The 21,830-nt window shown below is 60.4% G+C and overlaps 1 protein-coding gene across 1 annotated transcript; it reads left to right on the forward strand.

Moving 5' to 3' along the window:
* Positions 1 to 5,698: 5,698 nt before the first annotated feature.
* On the forward strand, positions 5,699 to 16,339 carry CHRND (cholinergic receptor nicotinic delta subunit). The gene is made up of 12 exons (XM_048865328.2): positions 5,699 to 5,864; positions 8,159 to 8,304; positions 8,829 to 8,873; positions 9,626 to 9,735; positions 10,209 to 10,364; positions 11,802 to 11,923; positions 12,268 to 12,468; positions 13,255 to 13,366; positions 13,659 to 13,773; positions 14,504 to 14,714; positions 15,319 to 15,437; positions 16,056 to 16,339. Exons 1-12 carry the CDS (start codon positions 5,813 to 5,815, stop codon positions 16,236 to 16,238), a joined length of 1,572 nt encoding a protein of 523 aa, XP_048721285.1. The 5' UTR covers positions 5,699 to 5,812; the 3' UTR covers positions 16,239 to 16,339.
* The last annotated feature ends 5,491 nt before the right edge of the window (positions 16,340 to 21,830 follow it).

Raw genomic sequence — 21,830 nt, forward strand, 5'->3', positions numbered from 1 at the left:
TTTCTGGGTCTCCCTTACATCCAGAATCACCTCTGGCCCATCAGGCGGATTCCTACACAATCCCCTTTCAGGCAAACTTACAGACTTTCTAGATAAAAGGTTAGAAGCCTTCTCCTTCCCTTTGCCACACACAAATTCAGGAATCTTTTCCTCCTTGCTACAGGTTTCCACACCCTCAGTAGGTAACACAATCACACACCTTCATGCTCTCCTTGTGCCCTGGCTAGGATCTCACCCTGATTAGACAGAGTTGCTCCACCCTTTCCAACAACACACTAGCAACAGGCAAAATACAAGAACCAGAATTGTCTGGTCTCGGGATTTTACATAGACACTAACTGGATGCGACCTAGTTACAGGGCCATTCTCCCGAGCAGACACAAACTTAGGACCATTCCCTTCCTAGGCTTTAGCTGAATCCAGAACCAGCTCTGAGACAACTGCACGACCCTCAACCATCACAGGCTGAAAGGCCCGTTCTGTTTGCTCCACAGACCAAGAAGAGCCGGACACACTTTCTCCTTTACCAGACACACAGGTTGGGATCTCATTCCCTTTGTCCCAGCACACAAGGCTGGTCACAGACAACTGCTTGGAGATCAGGGTAGCTCCCTCCATAGGCAAGTCAATACCCCTGACAGACAGAGACCCATTTCCTTCACTGTCCCAATTCTCCACCCAGCTAACAGGTAAGGTCCAGGGACTCTCATCTTCCACTCTCCTCGCCTTCCCACCCTGCTGACTGGACACAGCCATCAGATCACAAGGCTGCCTAGGCTCATCCAGACTTTCCTTACCAAGCACCTTGCCACTCCCCACAGATCCCCTGCCCTGCCTGTGTCTCCCCCCACTCAGCTGGGGTCTCAGCTCCCACTGTGCTCAGCACTGCCCTTGCTGTCCCAGTGGGGGCAGGCAGCGAGCTCGCTGCTTTCCTCAGTGCATCAGAGCCAGCGAGAGTCCCCGCTCTGGTGTGCAAGGGGGCAGGGAGCATCTCTCTGTCCCACCCAGCCCCAGGGGTCTGGTTACAGGCAGGCAGGTAGCCTGAGCCTAGCGGCTCCTCCCTGCTGCCAGCCAGGTCATCTGCATTTTCACTGACCATTTCCCTCTCCGCCGATTGGTTCCCTGGATTCAAATTCAAACCCTTGGCAGTTACCGGAACAGGGCCTGGATCCTGTCCCAAAGAGACACAGTCACCCCACAACAGGGTCTCGCAGCTGGTGTCCTGGGGCACCCCAACGACCAGCCAGCCCCACTCCTCCTGGGTCTGCACAGGGATCTGGGCCATAGGGAAGGCGAGGGGCTTCGTCCCTGGGACCCTCACCCAGCTCACACAGGCCCTCAGCCTCTGAGGCTGCACCACCCAGGGTCTGACACCAGTTCTCTCTGTCCCAGGGTCTGGCCACCCCAGGAATGTCTCCCCGTCAACCATCACCTTCCGCTCCCACTGGGGGTCCGAGGGGCCTGGCCCCAGGAAACTCCACACAGATATATAGGTTGGGGTCAGGAGTGGGAGCGTGTCCACCTCCCCACCCATCGGGCTGTTGGAGTCTATGGCCTTGGGACCCAGCAAGGGAGCTAGACACCGGGGCTTTTCTGCAGGGTCCCCTTGGTTCAAATCGCCAGCCTGCTCAAAGGCAGTGAGGTGGCATCCACACCCCCCCCCCCCTTAACTAGGGGCAGCAATTTAGTCTCGAGGTTCCCTGCGGAACTGGCCCCCCGGGGTCTATCCCCACTCACCCTGGGGAGGTCCCCTAGGCCTCTCCGCCCCACCACCGCCAGTTCATGCTGCTGCTGCTTCTGCAGCTCTTTCTCGGGCTCTCGCTGTCTCCCATGGTCCTCTTGCTCTCTCGCACTCAGCTCCAATCCCGTCCGTCTCGATCCCCCGATGGGGAACTCGATCGTGAAGACCCCCATCTGGTCGGGGACAGGAGTCTTGGCGATGCCTGGCTCCCGCTCCAGCTGCTCCCAGATCCTGCTATAGCCCCAGTTGGGGTCAGGAATCTGTTCCTTAGAGCGGTCATCCTCCTCCAGCTGCACGATTAACTCTGCTTTGGTGAACTTTCCAACGCTCAACCCTCTCTTTTTGCACAGGGTTACAATGTCCTTCTTAAGGAGACAGGGACAGGCCATCACTCCGCTCCTCCCAAGTTGTTGTGGACTCACAGGCCCGTGTGTTCTCAGCTCCCCACGGTTTCCAGGGAGAACCCCTAGTGTGCCAGCCCTTCTCGAGGTCACCACCTCTTTGCCAGGGTCGAGCTGCAGACTCCTCCGCCCCTTGGACTGCTCGCTGCAATCCCCAGGGGAACCCTGTTACTGCAAAAGTCCTTCTCTCTCCCCGGGCCAAGCTGCAGGCTCCTCCGCCCCTGAGACTGCTCACTGCAGTCCCCAGGGGACCCCATTACTGCACAGTCCTTCTCGCTGGTCACACACTCCCAGGGGTTAACCGCCCCCCGAAACCGCTCCTCTCTGAGCCTTCAGCAGGCCTGGTCCTCGGCAATCCCCCTTCGTGTTACTGCTCCCCAGTCACTTACTGCAGGAAGCGCCATCCACGGGGTGCAGTACATCCCACCGCTGCCACCAGTTGTCACGGAGTCCCTGGGCGATGCTCTGGAACTGCTCCCCATGAAGCCAGTCAGGACTCTGGGGCAGTCGCCTTTCTGTGAGCAGCCTGTCTGCAGGACACACAGCTCACACGGCTTCCACCTTCCTGGGTCTGACCTCGGAGCATTCAGCCTCCTCTGCTCCTCCGTGAGCTTCCCACAGTGAGTCCACCCAGGTGGGCTCCCGGGGAAGCCAGAGGGTCCTGCCCCCCAACTCCGCAGTCAGACGTGACTCTCAGCCAGCCAGTAAAAAAGAGGTTTATTAGACGACAGGAACATGATCTACCACAGAGGTTGTGGGTGCAGAGAACAGGACCCCTCAGCTGGGTCCATTTTGTGGGGCAGTGAGCCAGACAACCACGTCTGCCCTTCACTCCATGTCTCCAGCCAGTCCTAAACTGAAACTCCCTCCAGCCCCTCCTCCCCTGGGCTTTGTCCCTTTCCGGGGCCAGGAGGGCACCTGATTCCTTTGTTCTCCAACCCTTTAGCTCTCACCTTGCAGGGCGGAAGGGCCCAGGCCATCAGCTGCCAGGAAACAGGGTGTCGGCCATTCTCTGTGTCCTGCCCTCTAGGGCTCTGCAGTGATCATACACCCTAGATATTTAAGAACTGCCTAGGGAAAACTGAGGCACCCCCACACTATTCAGAGGAAACATTAAAAACAGTCCCACTTCGTCACAGGGGGACCCTGCAACTCTTAGCCGGGGGGTGAGGGGACCCGCAGCAGCCCAGCCCCTGTGGGTGGTGAAGGACCCCGGAGCTTGCACTTGTCACAGGTGGCGGAGAACCCCCCGGAGCTCCCTCCTGCCCTGGGCGGCGGGGCCTCCTTAGAGGTGGGGGATCCCGTATCCCCAGCAACCTTGGGTGCTGAATCCACCTCCCCGTTTTGTGAGGGATATTTTTAGTGAATGTCAAGCACAGGTCACAGGCTGTGAATTTTTGTTTGTTCCTGTGACGTTTACTAAAAATAACGGTGACAAAATCTTAGCCTTAATTACGGCCTCCCGCAGGGGGTCCCCTCCTCACTGAGGGCCCCTGCCCCAGCCTGGGGACTCATCCGGCAGCTACATGGGGTGTGGGGGAGAGGCGTGCCAGCTGCTGATCCCCAGGGGCAATTCACTCTGTGTTGCTCCTCTGCCCCCAGCCTGGGCCCCCTGCCCACAGGACTGAGCCTGGAGTCCCAGATCTCGGGGAGGTGGCAGGGCAGGGGTGTGGGCTGCTGGAGGTCTCCTTGGAGGCCCCAAGAGATGTGGGCTGGGAGCTCAGCTGGCCCTTCACTGAAGGGCAGGGCTGTGGTATCATTAACAAAGAGAGCTTTGCTCCCTGCTGTGTGGCAGGTATCTGAGTTACCAACACCATCTGACCTCCCAGTGCAAAAACCAGCCTCCCGCTCCCTCTGTGCGTCAAAGCAACAGACAGGGCCAAACCGAGCACCTTTCTGGGCAGGCTGCCCCCTAGGTCCGGGCACGTCTGCAATGGGATGGGCAGGGCCCCAGCCAGGCCGCTCGAGTTGCCGGGAGAGCCACAGGAAGACACGCAGCTTGGCCCTGCAGAACAGATGTCTTTACAGGGGGAGGAGCCTGGCCATGTCACGCCCTGCCCCTCCCAGCCCCACAGTGCCGGGGGCAGGAGCCAGCTTTAGGGTCTGTGTGGGGAATCTGTCCCTCGTCGCTCTCTCCTCTCCCACATCCTCCACATGCCGGCAACTGCCTCTCTCCCTCACCATCCCCGGCCCCCACCATGAGCCCGGGAGCCTCCTCCTCTGTGCCACCCTGTGTCTCTCAGCCTCACTCACCCCCGCTGAGGAACGTGGACATTGTGATAATATTCATGAGGCCCATGCGTGCCTCAGTTTCCCCCAGGCTCTGTGTTGCTGTCCGCTGAGTGTAATGGCATGGGACGGGGCGGTTGAGACACATGGAGACCAGAGCCCTTAACAAACTGGGTAAAGACCCACCTGCGAATGGAGGATGCAGCCCAGCTGATGGAAAGCGCATTGGCTGGGCCGTTCCCACCTGGAGACCGATCTGCCGAGCTCGAAAGCTTGTGTCGCCCGCCCACAGACACTGGCCCAATAAAATCTATTCCCTCCCCGACCTGGTCTCTCTCATCCTGGGACCAAGGGTGGGGTGGGGTGGGCCCCACCGCCCTGCAGGGAAGCAGAGAAAAGGCCCTGAGCGAGCTGGAGAACGATGGGGAAAGGTGGCCGGCTGCTGGATTAAGAACGGAGCTCACACTGGTCCAGGCCTGCCCTGGGACGGAGAGCAAAGGTTCAAGGCTGGAGGAAGGATGCAAAGATGACAGATTGTGCAGAGCCCTGGCTGTAGCCTGGCTGAACACTGGCTTAACCCCCGCCTCACTGTGCCAGCCTGAGGGCTCTCAGCGGCTGGGTGCCCGGGGACTGGTACACGACTACCTCGGTTTGACAAGGCTCCTGGTGTCGCCGCGGACACTCCCTGGAGCTTGGAGCCCTGACGGGCACAGGCCGAGCCCCCGCAGGGCCTGGCTGGGCTGGGTTTGCTGCAGGGAGCCATGAGGCACTGGACCCCGAAGGGCCAGCTCTGGAGTCGTGGGGGCCCAGTCCTGGGGGGTCCTTGGGGTCCAGCCCACTGCAGGGGACACTCCAATGGGACTGGTCAGAGGCCAGGGCTTAGACCAGACCATGTGGATTATGGCACCCCCATCTCCTGCCCAGGCTCAGCCCCCCTACCGTGGCTGGGGGCTGCCGTTGGCCCAGTGGCCTGCCCCCCCCGAGATGGGGTGGATCAGCTGCCACAGAGCCCAGACAGTCCCAGCTGGGGGACTGGGCTGCGGACAGTGGCCTGAGCAGAGCAGCCCCATTCCCCGGACCCAGTCCTGCGGGGCCTCCCCTCCCTCCGCAGTGTCACACGAGGGGCCAGGGTCCACTCCGTGAGCTGCCGGGTACCCAGCGCTGGGGCCAGGACAGGTGTGCTCTGTTCCCCAGCCACCCCTTTCTGCCCAGCACATACCACAAGCAAACCAAGTCCCTGCTCCTGGCATGGGGGGGGATGTTGGGGGGCGTGGGAAGGGATTGAGCTGTTGCTATTTTCTTCCCATGTCCCCCTCCCACTCCCACCTGTCGCTGTCCATCCACATTCCCAGCTCGGGCTTCCGGCCTTCGCCACAGACCCAGGAGCCAGCAAGGGGCTGGCAGGGAGCAAGGCACGGCCGGGCACCAGCACCCACGGAACATGGAGAGGCCGGCCCTGCGGCTCGCTCTGCTCTGGGCCGTCACCCTGTCGGGTAAGGACGCGGGGCTGCCAGTGAAACACCCCCCCCCCCGCACCCTCTGCTCCCCCCCATTCTGTTTCCCACGGGGAGAACTGATGCTGCGGGCACCAATCTCAGGGGTCAGGGTGGGAGCTCGGGGCGGGGGCCTGACCGAGGCCAAGCCAGGAGGGGCACTGGGGTGATGGTTCTGGAGTGACTCCACCCCATTGAGCCCCCCCTCCCCCCGGCTGTTTTGCTTTGGCCAGGTCTCCAGCCCCTGCCAGGGAGAGAGCACCAGGCTGGGATCCTGCTGCCCGTCCGTGCTGCGCTGACAGCACCCCCTCCCCACCCACACAGCAGGCCCCCGGGTATCGCTGCCCCTGCCCCCTGGAGCCCACCTGCCCCTCTGCCCACGGGCAGCCGGACAGGAATGACTCATCCCCTGCTCCAGAGCAGAATGCTCCTGAATTCCCCCCCGGCCCGGCCCCAGCGACGGGCTCACCAAACCCACCCACTCAGAACAGGCTCAGGGCCGAGGGATGGATGTGGAGGGGCGTGTGTGTGTTCACGCATTCATGCATGTGTGTGCGCACCCGGGTGTGGGGGTCAATCCTCTCCTAGGAAGATCCCATCCAGCTTCCCAGCCTGGCCTGAGGAGCTGGCTCCTGGCAGTCAACAGGAGTCAAGTGCCTAAATCCCCTGGGGGCGCTGAGCCGGGGAGCGCAGCAAGCATGGGGCTCTGGTAGTGGAGCGACTGGTTATTCCCTCAGCAGCAAGCCCCAGAAGGTGGGCCACGGCCATGCAGTGCCCTGTTCTAGGCTCCCAGCAGCCCAGTAAGACCCTCACATGTGGGCAGTGCCCATCTCACCCCTCCAAGCCATTCCCTCTGCCCTCCAGGCCTCTCTGCTGCAGCCTGGTCCATCCAGGGTAGGGCTTCTCTCCAAGTGGAAGGGTGGGGGGGCTGGGAAGTGCATGCAGTGGGTGGAGGGTGTAACGATGCTGGCTTTGGTGGGACCCTTCTGAGAGTATCAGTTCAGGACAAATTGCTTAGAGCAGGGCAGTTACAGCCCAAGGCTGGGGTTTCTCCACTTCTAAGGCAAACCAAACCAGCCAAATAGAGAGGACTTTGGTTTTATCCCACTGGCTAACCATAAGCCATACAAGCAATTCCCTTAGACACTCCAGTTTCCCAGTATCCCCACCAGTGCCACTCGTTATGGGGATGAAATAGTTATGAAAACCAATACCCCAGTAAAAGAAAAAAGGTTCCCTCGATCCCAAAGGACCAAGCCCCAGACCCAGGTCAATATACAAATCAGATCTTACCACAAATCACGCTGTAGCCAATCCTTTAGAATCTAAAATCTAAAGGTTTATTCATAAAAGGAAAAAAATATAGATGAGAGCTAGAATTGGTTAAATGGAATCAATGACATACAGTAATGGCCAAGTTCTTGGTTCAGGCTTGTAGCAGTGATAGAATAAACTGCAGGCTCAAATCAAATCTCTGGAGAACATCCACAGCTGGGACGGGTCATCAGTCCTTCATTCAGAGCTTCAGTTTGTAGCAAGGTTCCTCCAGAGGTCAGAAGCAGGACTGAAGACAAAATGGAGGCGTTTTCATGGCCTTTTATATTCTCTGCCTGTGGAAGGACCCCTTTTGCTCTTACTGTGGAAAATCACAGCAGCAAGATGGAGTTTGGAGTCACATGGGCAAGTCACATGTCTATGCATGACTGAGTTCTTTACAGGCCAACACCGTTGTTTGCATGTTAGTTTGAACGTTCCCAGGAAAGCTCAGATGTGGATTGGCATTTCCCAAAGTTCACTGTCAGTTAAAAGAAAAGGAGGACTCGTGGCACCTTAGAGACTAATAAATTTGTTAGTCTCTAAAGTGCCACAAGTCCTCCTGTTCTTATTGTCAGCTAAGTGTTTCTTGACTGGGCACTTACTGAGAATAGTCCTTTCTTAAGAAGCTGACCAAATGCTTCACTGAGGCTACTTAGAATCAAAACACAGTGAGATACAAGTACTGTACATAGCCAATATTCACAACTTCAACTACAAAAATGGTACACACACACAGACAGCATAATCCCAGCCCGCAAATCGTAACCTTTCCACAGACACCTCACACGACAGCCTTTGTACAATATTTGCGGCAAATACATGACAGCCGTTGCAACACCGATCCACACGGTCACCGTTTATGCCAATCACGTCACAGAGGGGTCTCACCTCTGCTCCTTCCTGCCTGCTCAGACTCAGCGAGTCCCGCTCCCCTGGAGTCGTGGGCTCAGCCCTGTGCTTGCGCCCGTGTCCCGCAGGCGGCCTGGCTGTGAACCAGGAGGAGCGGCTCATGAACTACCTCTTTGTGGAGAAGGGCTACAACAAGGAGCTGCGGCCCGTCACCTCCAGGGACGAGAGCGTCAACGTGGACCTGGGCCTGACGCTCTCCAACCTCGTCTCTCTGGTGAGCTTGGCAGGCACCTCGGGGGGCCTTTCACCACTCGGCTCGCCGGATCCCGGGCCTGCCCTGGCTGGTGGAGATCCTTTGGGCCCCTCCGGCTCGGGTGCGTCCTAAGCCCTGCGGGTCATTGGTCGGGAGGGGCTGATTGCACCTGCATGGCTGCGTTGGAGGTAGCCCGGGGGAGAACACAGCGGCGGTCCACAAGGGCTGAAGTTCACCACGGCTTTCTGGCCCTCCAGGAGCTCAGCATGGCCTCTCTTTAAGGCCGGAGACTCGTCACAGCCCTCACCCTGCCTTGGAGAGAGAACCGAGCCAGTTACTGAGCCCCTGGCCAAGCCCCTTCCAGGCCCAAGGCCCCTCAGCTCAGCAGGAGTTAGCCTGGGTTCAGATCTCAAGGCTCCTTGGGTTTGCATCGGCACCACACGTGACACAAACATGCCTTTCCCAAGCAACTATTGACCCCGCTGGTGCCAAGCAGCAGGGCTGGGGCCCACTCTGTGTCTCATTTCTGCTTGGTGTCCTTCCAGAAAGAGGCCGACGAGACCCTCACCACCAGCGTGTGGCTTGATCACGTAAGTTGGCCCCCTGTTGGGTTCTGAGTCCCCGGCGCCCAGCCACTTGGGGAGGGATTTCTCTGGGTGGGCCCCCAGTGCTGAAAGCCAACCAGCCGACCGGTGCTCGGTGTGTGTCACGTGATGCCTCCTCTCGCCGTGCCCCCTGGCACTAAGACCCGGCATTGCGGCACCCTGCCTCAGTTTCCCTTTTAGGAACTCCGGTCAGTTCCCGCTGTGGAGGTGACAGCCCTCCAGCCATGCCACATTAGTGAGTTCTTCCCCTTCCAGAGGATCCCAGTCTAGCTGTGAATGGTCTGTCCCCTTCAAAGATCCCTCGCCCATCTCCTCTGGGCCAGCAGCAAAGTCCTTCCAAGTAAAGCAGAACTTCACCAAACAGCGCTCTTCCTTCTCAGGGGAGCAGGCCCCAGGGCTGCTCCCTGGCCACCTCTAGAGAGCTCGGACTACAAACAAAACAAAACCCTCTATCCCGCCCCCATCCCATCGCAGGGAGCTCCAGCCTCCAGGGACACGCAACGGGACCTTGGGGCTCAGGGCACCTTCTCCACTGCAATGCCACCACTAGTGCCCACGTCTGGTGCAGCTCCCTGCCCTTTATTCCATCACGGTGGGCAGCTGGGCCAGGCTCTGTTCCTTGGCCTCTCCTCAGAGCCTGCCGGCCTGGGAACGGGAGATTCGGAGCAGGCGGGAGTGTGGGAGGGGGTCCCAGCCGCTGGGTGGAGGCTCCATCCTGGAAGCTTGATTTCCCGCAGAGCTGGACAGATTACAGGCTGCAGTGGAACACGTCGGAGTTCGGTGGCCTGAAGATCCTTCGCCTGCCCCCGGACATGCTGTGGCTGCCCGAGATCGTCTTGGAGAACAAGTGAGTCCTGGCCTGGCTTTTCCCAGAGGACCCCGCCCACAGCACTGCCTTCGGGCCCTTGGCAAGATCGTCACAGTCCCGCAGCTGGCAGAGCGAGGGCTCGGAGCGGGGCTCCCTCGCCTTGCGCCTGCCCACAAGGTGCCTCTGAGCCGTGGGGGCTGCACCCAGCCCAGATCTGGGGTGGTTCCAAGTGCGTCAGGGAATCTGGCAGCGGGTGCCCAGCACCCGGAACTCCAATCCCACCCCACAGCAGGTGCCATCGCCCTGGGGACAGCTGTGTCCGTGCTGGGGCACCCAGAACTCCAATCACAGATCCCACCCCGCAGCGCAGGGGTGAAAGGTCCCCTTGGGCTTTCCCACACACTGGTCCCGGCCCATTACTCCTAGGGACACAGGGTTTTCTGCACTAGCCCAGGGCTCCCCCAGCCATGCTGAGCTCCCCGTCAGCCCCGCTCGTGTCTCTGTTTGCGCAGCAACGATGGCTTCTTCCAGATCGCCTACTACTGCAACGTGCTGATCTACGACTCCGGCTTCGTATACTGGCTGCCGCCCGCCATCTTCCACAGCCCCTGCCCCATCAACGTCAACTTCTTCCCCTTCGACTGGCAGAACTGCAGCCTCAAGTTCAGGTGAGGGCCTCACCCCGCTCGCTGCAGCCCCGTGTACCAGTGTGGCCTCGGGCGGGACGCACTGCGAGTATCAGTTCAGGGCGAATCGCTTCAAGCGGGGCAGTCACAGCCCAAGGCTGGGGTTCCTTTACTATTAAGACACCAAACCCGCCAAACAGAGAGGACTTTGGTTTTACCCCATTGGCTAACCATAAGACACACAAGCAATTCCCTGAGACACTCCAGTTTCCCAGTATCCCCACCAGTGCCACTCGTTATGGGGACGAATGGTTATGAAAACCAACACCCCAGTAAAAGAGAAAAGGTTCCCTCGATCCCAAAGGACCAAGCCCCAGACCCGGGTCAATATACAAATCAGATCTTACCCACAAATCACGCTCTTGCCAATCCTTTAGAATCTAAAGTCTAAAGGTTTATTCATAAAAGGAAAAAGCTAGAGATGAGAGCTAGAATGGGTTAACTGGAATCAATGACATACAGTGATGGCCAAGTTCTTGGTTCACGCTTGTAGTAGTGATAGAATAAACTGAGGGTTCAAATCAAGTCTCTGGAGAACATCCCCAGCTGGGATGGGTCATTCAGTCCTTTGTTCAGAGCTTCAGTATAGCCAAGTCCCTCCAGAGGTAAGAAGCAGGATTGAAGACAAGATGGAGATGATGCAGCTGCCTTTTATAGTCCTTTTGCCATGTGGCTTGTGCTTCCTTTGTCCCAAACACAAGCTGCCCAGCCATGGCTTGAAAGCCTCAGAGCTCTGTCCATAGGCAGGTCCCTGCAGGCCTTGCTGAGTCACAAGGCATGTCTGCCTTCTCTCATTGGGCCAGCTGTAGAGCTGATGGTCCTCAGTGGGCCATCAAGCAGGCTAGGCAGTGCTGATGCCAAATTGTCTGGGGTGTCACCCAGAAGCATAGCCCAGGTTTGAACTACAGTCAGTATCGAGCCAATACCTGTAATTCTAAATACAAAAATGATACCTGCATACAGACAGCATAATCATAACCAGCAAATCATAACCTTCTCCTAGACACCTTATCCGACCTTCTTTGGCCAAGATTTGGTGCCACTACAGGACCTTGGTTGCAACAATGATCTATACAGTCACAGTTCATATTAATAACGTCACACCCCACCGGCTGGAGGCCCAGCCCAGCCCCAGTGCCCACCACCAGGCCAGGCCCAAAGAGCCAGAGCCCTTTGAAGTCAATGGAAAGATGCCCATCAAAGTTGCCCTGGCACTGTATCCTGGGCCAGATCTACCACCCACTGGGGCTTTGGATCAGCTTCCCCATGACAACTGGGGCAGCCATTGAGTGCCAGACCTCAGCCGGGGCGCACCACTCATGGGGAGCCCCCATCCTCGCTGGCAGCATGAGGCACGGGGGAGTGGGGTGGAGCAAGGGGGGGGCAAGCCGCCACTCACCCGTCTCTTGTCGGGCCCAGCTCGCTCCGCTACAACGCCAAGGAGATCACCATGAACCTGAAGCAGGAACCTGATCCTGACAGAACGCTCAACAAAAGCTACCTCGTGGAATGGATCACCATCGACCTGGAGGCCTTCACGGGTAAAGCACGTTCCCGCCTCCCCCCGCTGGGCAGAGCCAGGGGCTGGCATGGCAGCTTCCGGTGACCTGAGTAGTTTGCCCGGGGCAGGGCACTGCCCTGGAGGAGGCGGCTTTATCCTGAGGCTGTCTCCTCATGGGAGGAAACAAGGGGGCTCCAGGGGCAGAGAGGTCTCCCCAAGGTGGAGAGGGTAGAGCATGGGCCATCAGGGCACTGAGACACCGGGATCAAAAGGCATGGCAGGGCCAGTCCCATGTCCCAGGGTGCCGTGTGGGGATGTTGGGGGCTGTGAGGGCCAGTGGGGCCCCAGCAATACACCTCCTCTCTGCCCACCCTGCTCCCACAGAGAATGGTGAGTGGGAGATCATCCACAAACCGGCCCGCAAGAACATCGACAGGAGCGTCTCGCCCGAGAGCAGCAAGTACCAGGACATCACCTTCTACCTCATCATCAAGCGCAAGCCGCTCTTCTACATCATCAACATCGTCCTGCCCTGCATCCTCATCGCCTTCATGGCCATCTTCGTCTTCTACCTGCCAGCCGAAAGTGAGTGCGGGGTCCCCCATCTCACCCCCAGGGAGTGCAGGCCTCCCCCATCCCAACCCCAGGGAGCATGGGGTCCTCACCCCCCAGGGAGTACAGAGCTCCCACATCCCACCTCCAGGGAATGCAGGGTCCTCACCCGCCCCAGGGAGTACAGGGACCCCCATCCGACCCCCAGTGAGACCACCACCCCAAGGGAGTACAGGGTCCCCCATCTCACCTCCTGTGAGTACAGGGCTCCCCCCCGAGTGAGTATGGGGACCACCATCCCACCCCCAGTGAGTGCAGGACCCCCACCCCAAGGGAGTACAGGGTTGCTCCTACAGTGAGTACACAGACCCCCCCAACACACCCCCACTGAGTGCAGGATCCTGACCCCCCCACAGTGAGTACTGGGTCTCCCCCAACCATGAGTACCCAGCTGGGCAGGGAGAGCCTTCTACCCCCCCCCCCCCGATACTGACAGTGAGGATTTGGCAAGGCCAAGCCCCACCCATGCTGAGCACCTGCCCCCGTTTGTGCCTTCGGGCTCAGATTCCTCCCCAGTGGAGCTGCTGTTCCCTTGGCCAGAGCTCCCCCAGGAAGGTGGCTGGAAACGCACAGGCCTGCATTGTGTCAGGTAGGGATCAGAGCTGGCATCCCGGGTGTCATGGGGTTCGTGAGCCGGGAGCAGTTCCTGGGGGGGGGGAGGGGCTCCATCTCCTTGGATCCCCTCTTTCCCTAGGGGTCTTCCCACTGGGCTGATGGGGAGCAGAGGGGGTGTTACTCTGAGCTCTGTCTGTTCTCCAGGTGGGGAGAAGATGACTCTGGCTATCTCCGTCCTGCTGGCCCAGTCTGTCTTCCTGCTGCTGATCTCCCAGCGCCTGCCAGCCACCTCCCTCGCCATCCCCCTCATTGGCAAGTGAGTCTCCATGGGTTGCCCCACGTGCCCCGCTGGCCCGCTCTGCTTGCTGGGGATGCTGGAACGGGGATGCTGGGTGTCCCGTGGCTGGTGGAGGTGGCTGGTCCCTGCTGGGAAGGTCTCGGAGTGTTTCCCCCAGCAGCGGATGCACTCACAGCGAAGGAGACCCCTTGCGTCGTCGCTGGTCCATGGGGCTCCTACAGAGCCCCCCTCTGGCAGGGGGCCCAGGCCCTGCTGTCTCCAGGAGGGAAGCCAGTCTGCCCCCACTGGGAGCTGGTCTCTGCCCTTGCAGGTACCTGCTCTTCATCATGCTGCTGGTGACCGCGGTGGTGGGGACCTGCGTGATCGTGCTGAACATCCACTTCCGGACACCCAGCACCCACGTCATGTCCAGCTGGGTCAAAGAGGTGAGCGGGGGAGCTGGGCACAGGGGCCTCTGGCTGGGCTTAGTGCCCAGGAGGGCGGACGCCCAGCTACCTCCATCAGCCCATCACCCCGTCTCCGTGCCCCTATGCCTTCCGGGGACTGGCTGCTCCCTCGGCTCGTGCCGGGGCCCCTGGAGCCCAACCACCATCTCTGGCTGCAGCTCCAGAATCCGCTAGCACGATCCCCGGGCCTGGGAGCGAGGGGCATGGGAAAGGCCTGGGCACCGCACAAATCAGCCAGCCCCACTGGCACTGTGCAGACCAAGCGGCAGGCCCCGGGGTAGATTCACATCAGGGCAGAGGCCCACGCCCCCCGGGAGTCACGGCCCCGGGCATCCTGCGTTCAACCCTGGCAGTGCCCACAGCTGCTGAGTAATGCTGCCACCCAGTGGCATGAGAGTTCCCATGCACCTCCAGTACAGTGGCTCTCTCCAGCTAGGCCTGGCCAGCACCAGCCCCTTCTCTCTAGGCGTCACCCCGGCCCCCCAGGGCCTGGCGCAGGGGCACCCCACCTGGCCCTCAGCCCAGCTAGGGGAGACAGGTCAGCCCAGCTCCTGAAGGCTCGGCCCAGGGGAGAGCGGCTGCCCGGGAGCGCCCCCCAAAGGCCGGGCTGCAGTCACGCACCTGTGGGAGGCTGGGGAGCGTCGAGCCGGCTCTGGAGCCCCCCGCTGCCCCGAGACGCACCCAGCACCGGCCTCTCCCCTGTCCCCAGCTCTTCCTGGAGACACTGCCGTGCCTGCTGCACATGTCCAGGCCGGCGGAGAGCAAGCCGGGGCCCCGCGCCAGCCTGCTCATCCGGCGGAGCAGCTCCGTGGGCTACATGGCCAAGGCGGAGGAGTACTTCGCCGTCAAGTCCCGCAGCGAGCTCATGTTCGAGAAGCAGTCGGAGCGGCACGGGCTGGCCAGCCGCGTCACCCCCTCCCGTGAGCGCCCCGCGGCCGGGGGACGGGGTGGGTGCCACGGGGCTCTCCCAGCGGGCCCGGTGGCTCCTTTAGTGCCCGGGGGAACGGCAGGTCCCGGCAGGCTGAGGCCTCGAGAGAACTGGGCTGTACAGCCCAGGGCGGCAGGCACCCACAGAGCACAGAAGGGAGGGCTCCACGCGTCCCAGGCTGGGAGCTCAGCCCACGCCCCACACCCAAGGGCAAGACCCTGCCCACTCCCTGAACCGCAGAACGGGACCCGGCTGCCCCTCCCCGGCATGGGATCCAGTCCTACCCCCTCAACCGAGTCCTGGATGGGACCCCAGCTACCCCAAACCCGATGCCCAAGGACAGGAACCTGGCCCTCCCTCCCGCCCCCGGGCCCTGGGACAGGACCTTGGCCCCACTGAGCCTGCGCCCCAGAATGGGACCCCTGCCTCATGCCAGGACCCTGGCCCTGATCCCTGAGCCCTGCACCCTGGGATGGGACCCTGGAGCCCCACCCCCTGAGCCCCATGTCCCAGGTCAGGACCCTGGCCCCACACATGAAGCCAGCAAACTGGTGCCATCCCTCACAGCATCTCCTTTCCTTCCTGCCCGCTGGCAGGGCCCAGGCCCCTGGGCATGGCCGACATTCAAGAGCAGCTATACAGCGAGGTGAAGCCGGCCATCGACGGCGCCAACTTCATCATCAAGCACACGCGGGACAAGAATGACTACAACGAGGTGGGTGTGCCCGGGCAGGCAGCAGCCCAGAGCCGCCAGGAGGGGCTTGGGCAGAGCCCAGCCCCGGGGTGTTGAGTGGGAACGGCCCCAGGGCTGCCTCACTGGCCAGTCCCAGCAACGCCCTCCCAGTCAGACTCACACAGCAAGATGGAGGTGCCTGTTGGGGGCCAGAACACCCCCAGTTGCCACAGTGGGTTCTAACTGGCCCCTTGCTGGCAACCTCATCCGGGCACAAGAGACTAAGTGGGACAGAAAGCCTGAACTCCCCTCCCTTCAGGCTAGGGTGAGTTCTGTTGGTGGATGCCGGGGGATCAGGGTGCCAGGGGGAGCGGGGTGCCAGGGGGAGCAGAGTTCCATGGGAAGGGGTGTGCTGGGGGTGCAGGGTACCACAGGGAGTGTCGTGTTGGGGAAGTGGGGTGCCAAGGGGAGCAGGGTGCCGGGGGAGCCTAGGCTGTCTCTGCTGTGTGGATAGGGGGCTCCTGGCCATGGCACGTTCACCAGCCTCAGACTCACCCCAGTTAACAAGCTCTGCCCCCCCTTCACGTGTTGTGCCCCACCACTGTCTGTTTCTGCCCCACTCTGTGTCCCATCCCCGCCCCTGGTGTCCCCCCGCCCCAGGAGAAGGATAACTGGAACCGCGTTGCCCGGACGGTTGACCGCCTCTGCCTCTTCCTGGTGACCCCGGTGGTGATCCTTGGGACCCTGGGGATCTTTCTGATGGGAATCTACAACGAACCCCCCGAGCTGCCCTTCGCTGGGGACCCCTTCGACTACAGGATGGAGCACAGACACTTCGTCTAGGGGCCACGGCTACCTGCTCCTGCTGGGCTGCACCGCCGCCCCGCCCTCTGCCCGCGGGGTGCCAGGCCCCTCCCCGGGGCTTTGGCGTGTCGGTGACCTTGGCTGCTCTTGTCTCATTCCTGGCGCTTGAATAAACTCCACGGTTCTCAGCCAGCGGCTGCAGGGAGTGCATGGTGGGGAGTCGCCATCCCAAGCCCGGACCAGTCTCCCCTCCCACTGGCCCCCACCCCGGCCAGCCTCCCCTCCCTTCCCACTGGCCAGCACCCTACGCTAGGCCCTGTCTCCCCGTCTCTCCTCCCCTCCCACTGGCCAGCACCCCACGCTAGGCCCTGTCTCCCCATCTCTCCTCCCCTCCCCCTGGCCAGCACCCCACGCTAGGTCCTGTTGCCCCATCTCCCCTCTCCTCCACTCCCACTGGCCAGCACCCCACGCTAGGCCCTGTATCCCCATTTCCCCTCCCACTGGGCGGTGGATAACACCTGTGTAACCTCACTGGGAAAGGCACATAGGGAAATTAGTGGATTCTGAGCAGCTGGGAAGTAGGTGGGAAGAAGGCGAAGCTGGTGCCATGTGACCAGCCAGCAAGTGCTACAGGCCACAGGGTGAGCTGATCATGGGCAGGGTCAGACCCAGGGACATGTTTGATTATTGGCAGTTCCAAGCCCCAGGGCTACCAGCCCTTCCCTCAGATGTGAGGGAGCCCCGGCCCTTCCGGGGGACAATTCCCAGCTAGATTCATCCCCCAGTCGGGGTGTGACAACGCTCCCAGCCCTGCCCTGGGGACAATTCCCAGCTGGTTGGATCCATCCCCCGGTCAGGGCAACTCTGCCTCTGTAACGATGCTGGCTTTGGTGGGACACAACGGAGAGTGCCAATTCAGGACACATTGCTTAAAGCAGGGCAGTTACAGCCCAAGGCTGGGGTTTTTCCACCTCTAAGGCAAACCAAACCAGCCAGACAGAGAGGACTTTGGTCTCACCTCACTGGCTAACCACAAGTCACACAAGCAATTCCCTTAGACACTCCAGTTTCCCAGTATTCCCACCAGTGCCACTCATTATGGGGATGAATAGTTATGAAAACCAATGCCCCAGTGAAAGAAAAAAGGTTCCCTCGATCCTAAAGGACCAAGCCCCAGACCCAGGTCAATATACAAATCAGATCTTACCCACAAACCACGCTGTTGCCAATCCTTCAGAATCTACAATCTAAAGGTTTATTCATAAAAGGAAAAAGCTAGAGATGAGAGCGAGAATGGGTTAACTGGAATCAATGACATACGGTGATGGCCAAGTTCTTGGTGCAGGCTTGTAGCAGTGATGGAATAAGCTGCAGGCTCAAATCAAGTCTCTGGAGAACATCCCCAGCTGGGATGGGTCATTCAGTCCTTTGTTCAGAGCTTCAGTGTAGCAAAGTCCCTCCCGAGGTCAGAAGCAGGATGGAAGACAAGATGGAGGAGCTGCAGCAGGTCTTTATAGTCTCTTGCCATGTGGTCTCTGCTTTCTTTGTCCCAAAGACAAGCTGCCCAGCACATGGCCTGGAAAAACCTCAGAGCTCTGTCCCTAAGCAGGTCCCTGCACACCTTGCTGAGTCCCAAGGCGTATCTGCCTTCTCGCAATGGGTCAGTTGTGTAGCTGATGGTCCTTAATGGCCATCCAGCAGGCTAGGCAGAGCTGACACCAACTTGTCTGGGGTGTCCCCCAGAAGCATAGCACAAGTTCGCAATACAGACAGTATCGAGCCAATACCTGTAATTCTAAATACAAAAATGATACCTGCATACAGACAGCATAATCCTAACCAGCAAACCATAACCTTGTCTTAGACACCTTATTTGACCCCCTTTATACAAGATTTGGTGCCACCACAGGACCTTGATTGCAACAATGATCTATACAGTCCCAGTTCATGTCAATAACGTCACAGCCCCCTCTCGGGCTTTGTACCCTTCCGTTCCATGCAGTGTTCCCATGCCCTCCACCTGGGCACTCAGCCTGTCCCAGCTGACCTAGACTCTGGGCACTTGAGCCCTTCTTTGCAGATCAGCCCCTGCTGGTTTGTCTCACCCTTCTCTGGCCTCTGGCTGCTGGGGAGCACCCAGAACTGAATGCAGCAGCCCACCAGGGTTGACCCAGAGCCGGGTCTGCAGGTACGCGTGTGGGGCACCATGGCACCTACATAGACATTGGATCCTAGGCAGGGATCAAACCCAGCACCTTTGGCAGCAAGGCCCTCGATTCCGCATGGGGAGTTGCTGTTCCAGCCAGGGGGTGGCCTCACGGGGGCGGATGCCGTGTGTTCCCAGTAGCCCCACCCTGCTCCAGGGGGAAACGGTCCCTCCCCTCTCCCCCCCACCATTGGCGCCTTTCCCCAGGGCACACCAGACATGGGTGCTCACCCGGCCTCCCTGCACTGCACTTAGCAGCCCAGGGACAAGGGGAGGCCACGGGGGGGAGGGGGTGTCTCGTTATCACAGCAGTGACCCCCACGGGGCAGGAGGGTGCTGGGCATGGCTGCCCCGAGCTGTCCTTTGAGGAGATGGTGCGGGTGGAAGGTGCCATGCAGACAATGCTGGAGCCTGAGATCTCTCCAGGGAGCACGGCCAGCTTCCCACAGCAGCCCCTGCCAACCTGCCCCGCCCTCTGGGGCCCATTCAGTCCATGGCCTCCCCGCTGACACTGCCCAGATGGGGGGCAGTTAGCGTTGATTGCCACTCGCCCACCAGTCATGGGGCTGAGACCCACAAACTCATTCCACGCTGCGGCCACCCAGCCGCCTTGGGGTAGGGAGAATGATGGACGCCCCTCCTTCCCGAGCCAAGCAGTGCCCTGCTAAGCCCAGCCTCCCATCACCCCTGCACCATCCTCCCAAGGAGCCAGGGCTGGATGGGACCCCTGAGCAGACACCCCCCCTGGGGGCCCCAGCACTAAACCGGCAGGATCGGTGCCCTCTCTCCAGGGCCCTACGTACCAAGCCTGGGCCTGGCTGGCAGAAGCCCCTTGGCCCCCTAGAGCCTGGCGTCAGGCCCAGCCCTGACCTCACTTGCCCACTGGCGTGGGGCAGATACGGGGCACTAGGGCCTGCAATGGGGAATGCCGGGGAGCCCCCTGAGCCAGGCTGGGGCCTGCCTATGGGTATTATTAACTCAGGCTCCCTGGCCAGTGGGTCAGGTGGAAGCAGGTGGGGGTGGGCAGTGTGCAGGAGGGAGGCTGGGGGGGTGAGGCAGCAGCAGGTGAAGGGGGGGGCAGTGCAGGGGAGACAGGCCGGGGGGGGGGGGGAGGGGGCGTCAGATGGGATATGCCAGGAATCCCATTTCTCAGGACAGCTGATGCTGCTCGCGTCGCCCACATTGCGGGCTCAGGCAAGCCTGGTATGTGACCCCCAGACAGGCTGGTCACCCCTCCCCTCCCCCAGGACAGCTGGGGCTGGTGCTCATCCCTCAGACGCCAGCCCAGCCCCCAGCACTCCCAGCCCTGAAGAGAAGTCTCTCCCTAGCCCTGTTCCAGGCTGACATGGTCCTGTACTGCTAGGGGTGTGAGGAAGCCTCTCCCCAGCCCGATACACAGGTGCCGGCTAGAACATCAGTTGCAATCTCTCACCTGGTGCAAGCCTCTCCAGGCAGCTGGGCTGGGCTGCATCCCAGCCTTTGTGCAGACCAGAGCTAGTTAACCCCGGAGCTCCTGGATCAAACACACAGCGAAAGCTCCAGGCGGTGTCGAGTGTCCTGAGCGGTGGGAAACTGGGATCGGACCTCACGTCACCTGCAGGGCCCAATCCATTTCCCCGGACTGGGCTGGTGCATCAGCAGCAACTGAGCTGTCAATGCAGAGCCATCTGCAGGGCCGAATCCTTCCCTGGCCTGGGCTGCGCCAACCTTCTCCGTGGGCAGCGGGAGAGCGAGGGCAGCGTTTGGCCTGTGGGGGATGGGAGCCCACCGTAACATGAGCAGCTTGGAAGCTGGGCAGACCCACCCGGGGGGGCCACTCAGCAGCATCAGCTGCCCTTAGAGACACTCATGAAACCAGTGTCCCCAACTGCACACTGCCCAGGCAGAGGGAGTGCCATGGGCATTACCCAGGCCCACACTCTGCCCCCATTACACTCTGCCAGTGTGTCTCCAGCATGCTGGACATGGGGCCTCGGGTCCTGGGCATTGGAATCAGAAACCTTTGTGTGGCTAGCATGCCCCCAGCGGGGGGTGGGAGGCCCTGGTGTGATTTCCCTGTTCCATGCCCCAGATGCGGGGGTGATAAAGGTGGGCATTCCGGTAATATCTTTATGAACCAGATGCGTGCCTCAGTTTCCCTATGCGCTTGGTACTGTCACACACTGAGCGTGAACAGGAACGAGGGCTGGCAGAACGTCACGGGGCCCCTCATGTTGGAAGGGCTGCCCTGCGTCCCTGCATTGCTCCTCGTTCGGGAGTCTGATCTCGGTGAGGAACAGGGATCGCTGGAGCCTGTCACGGAGTCCCTGGGCGATGCTCTGGAACTGCTCCCCATGAAGCCAGTCAGGACTCTGGGGCAGTCGCCTTTCTGTGAGCAGCCTGTCTTCAGGACACACAGCTCACACAGCTTCCACCTTCCTGGGTCTGACCTCGGAGCATTCAGCATCCTCTGCCCCTCCGTGCGCTTCCCACAGCGAGTCCGCTCAGGCGGGGCTCCTGGGGAAGCCAGAGGGTCCTGCACCCCAACTTCGCAGTCAGACGTGACTCTCAGCCAGCCAGTAAAACAGAAGGTTTATTAGACGACAGGAACATGGTCTAACACAGAGCTTGCAGGTGCAGAGAACGGGACCCCTCAGCTGGGTCCATTTTGGGGGGCAGTGAGCCAGACAACCACGTCTGCACTTCACTCCATGTCCCAGCCAGCCCCAAACTGAAACTCCCTCCAGCCCCTCCTCCTCTGGGCTTTGTTCCTTTCCCGGGCCAGGTGGTCACCTGATTCCTTTGTTCTCCAACCCTTCAGCTCTCACCTTGCAGGGGGGGAAGGGCCCAGGCCATCAGTTGCCAGGAAACAGGGTGTCGGCCATTCTCTGTGTCCAGACTCCTGCACACACATGCCCTCTAGGGCTCTGCAATGATCATACACCCTTACTCCACCCCCTAGATACTTAAGAACTGCCTGGGGGAAACTGAGGCACCCCCACACTATTCAGAGGAAACATTAAGAACAGTCCCACTTCGTCACAGAGCCCAAAGGGTCAGAAGTTGGAGTCATGGAGGCCAGGTGGAGCCGTGTGGCCCGGGGGCCCGGGGGGGGGGGGGAGCTGGCACGTAGAGGCCAGGGTATAGCCGAGTCCCTATCGATCCATGACACCATGCACGTGTGAGACCCCTCTCCCCAGTGAAAGGTGGGGGCTGGTGTCCGTGTGTCACACCCAGCCAGGGAGGGGACACCAGTCAGGGACAAAGCTATGCAGACTGGGTAAGCCCGAGTTGTGGGCTAAGCGGGTCATGTATCCTCACTGAGACAACACTGCCTTCCTCTGGCGCCTTCACTTAGGGGCTCTCAAAGCACCTGACAGGCATTAAAGGTGAGGAGGAGGAAAAGATCATCCTCAGTTCAGAGCTGGAGAAACTGAGGCCCAGGG

The sequence above is a fragment of the Caretta caretta genome, chromosome 9 (genome assembly GCF_965140235.1).
Source record: "Caretta caretta isolate rCarCar2 chromosome 9, rCarCar1.hap1, whole genome shotgun sequence".
Classification (NCBI taxonomy): Eukaryota; Metazoa; Chordata; order Testudines; family Cheloniidae; genus Caretta; species Caretta caretta.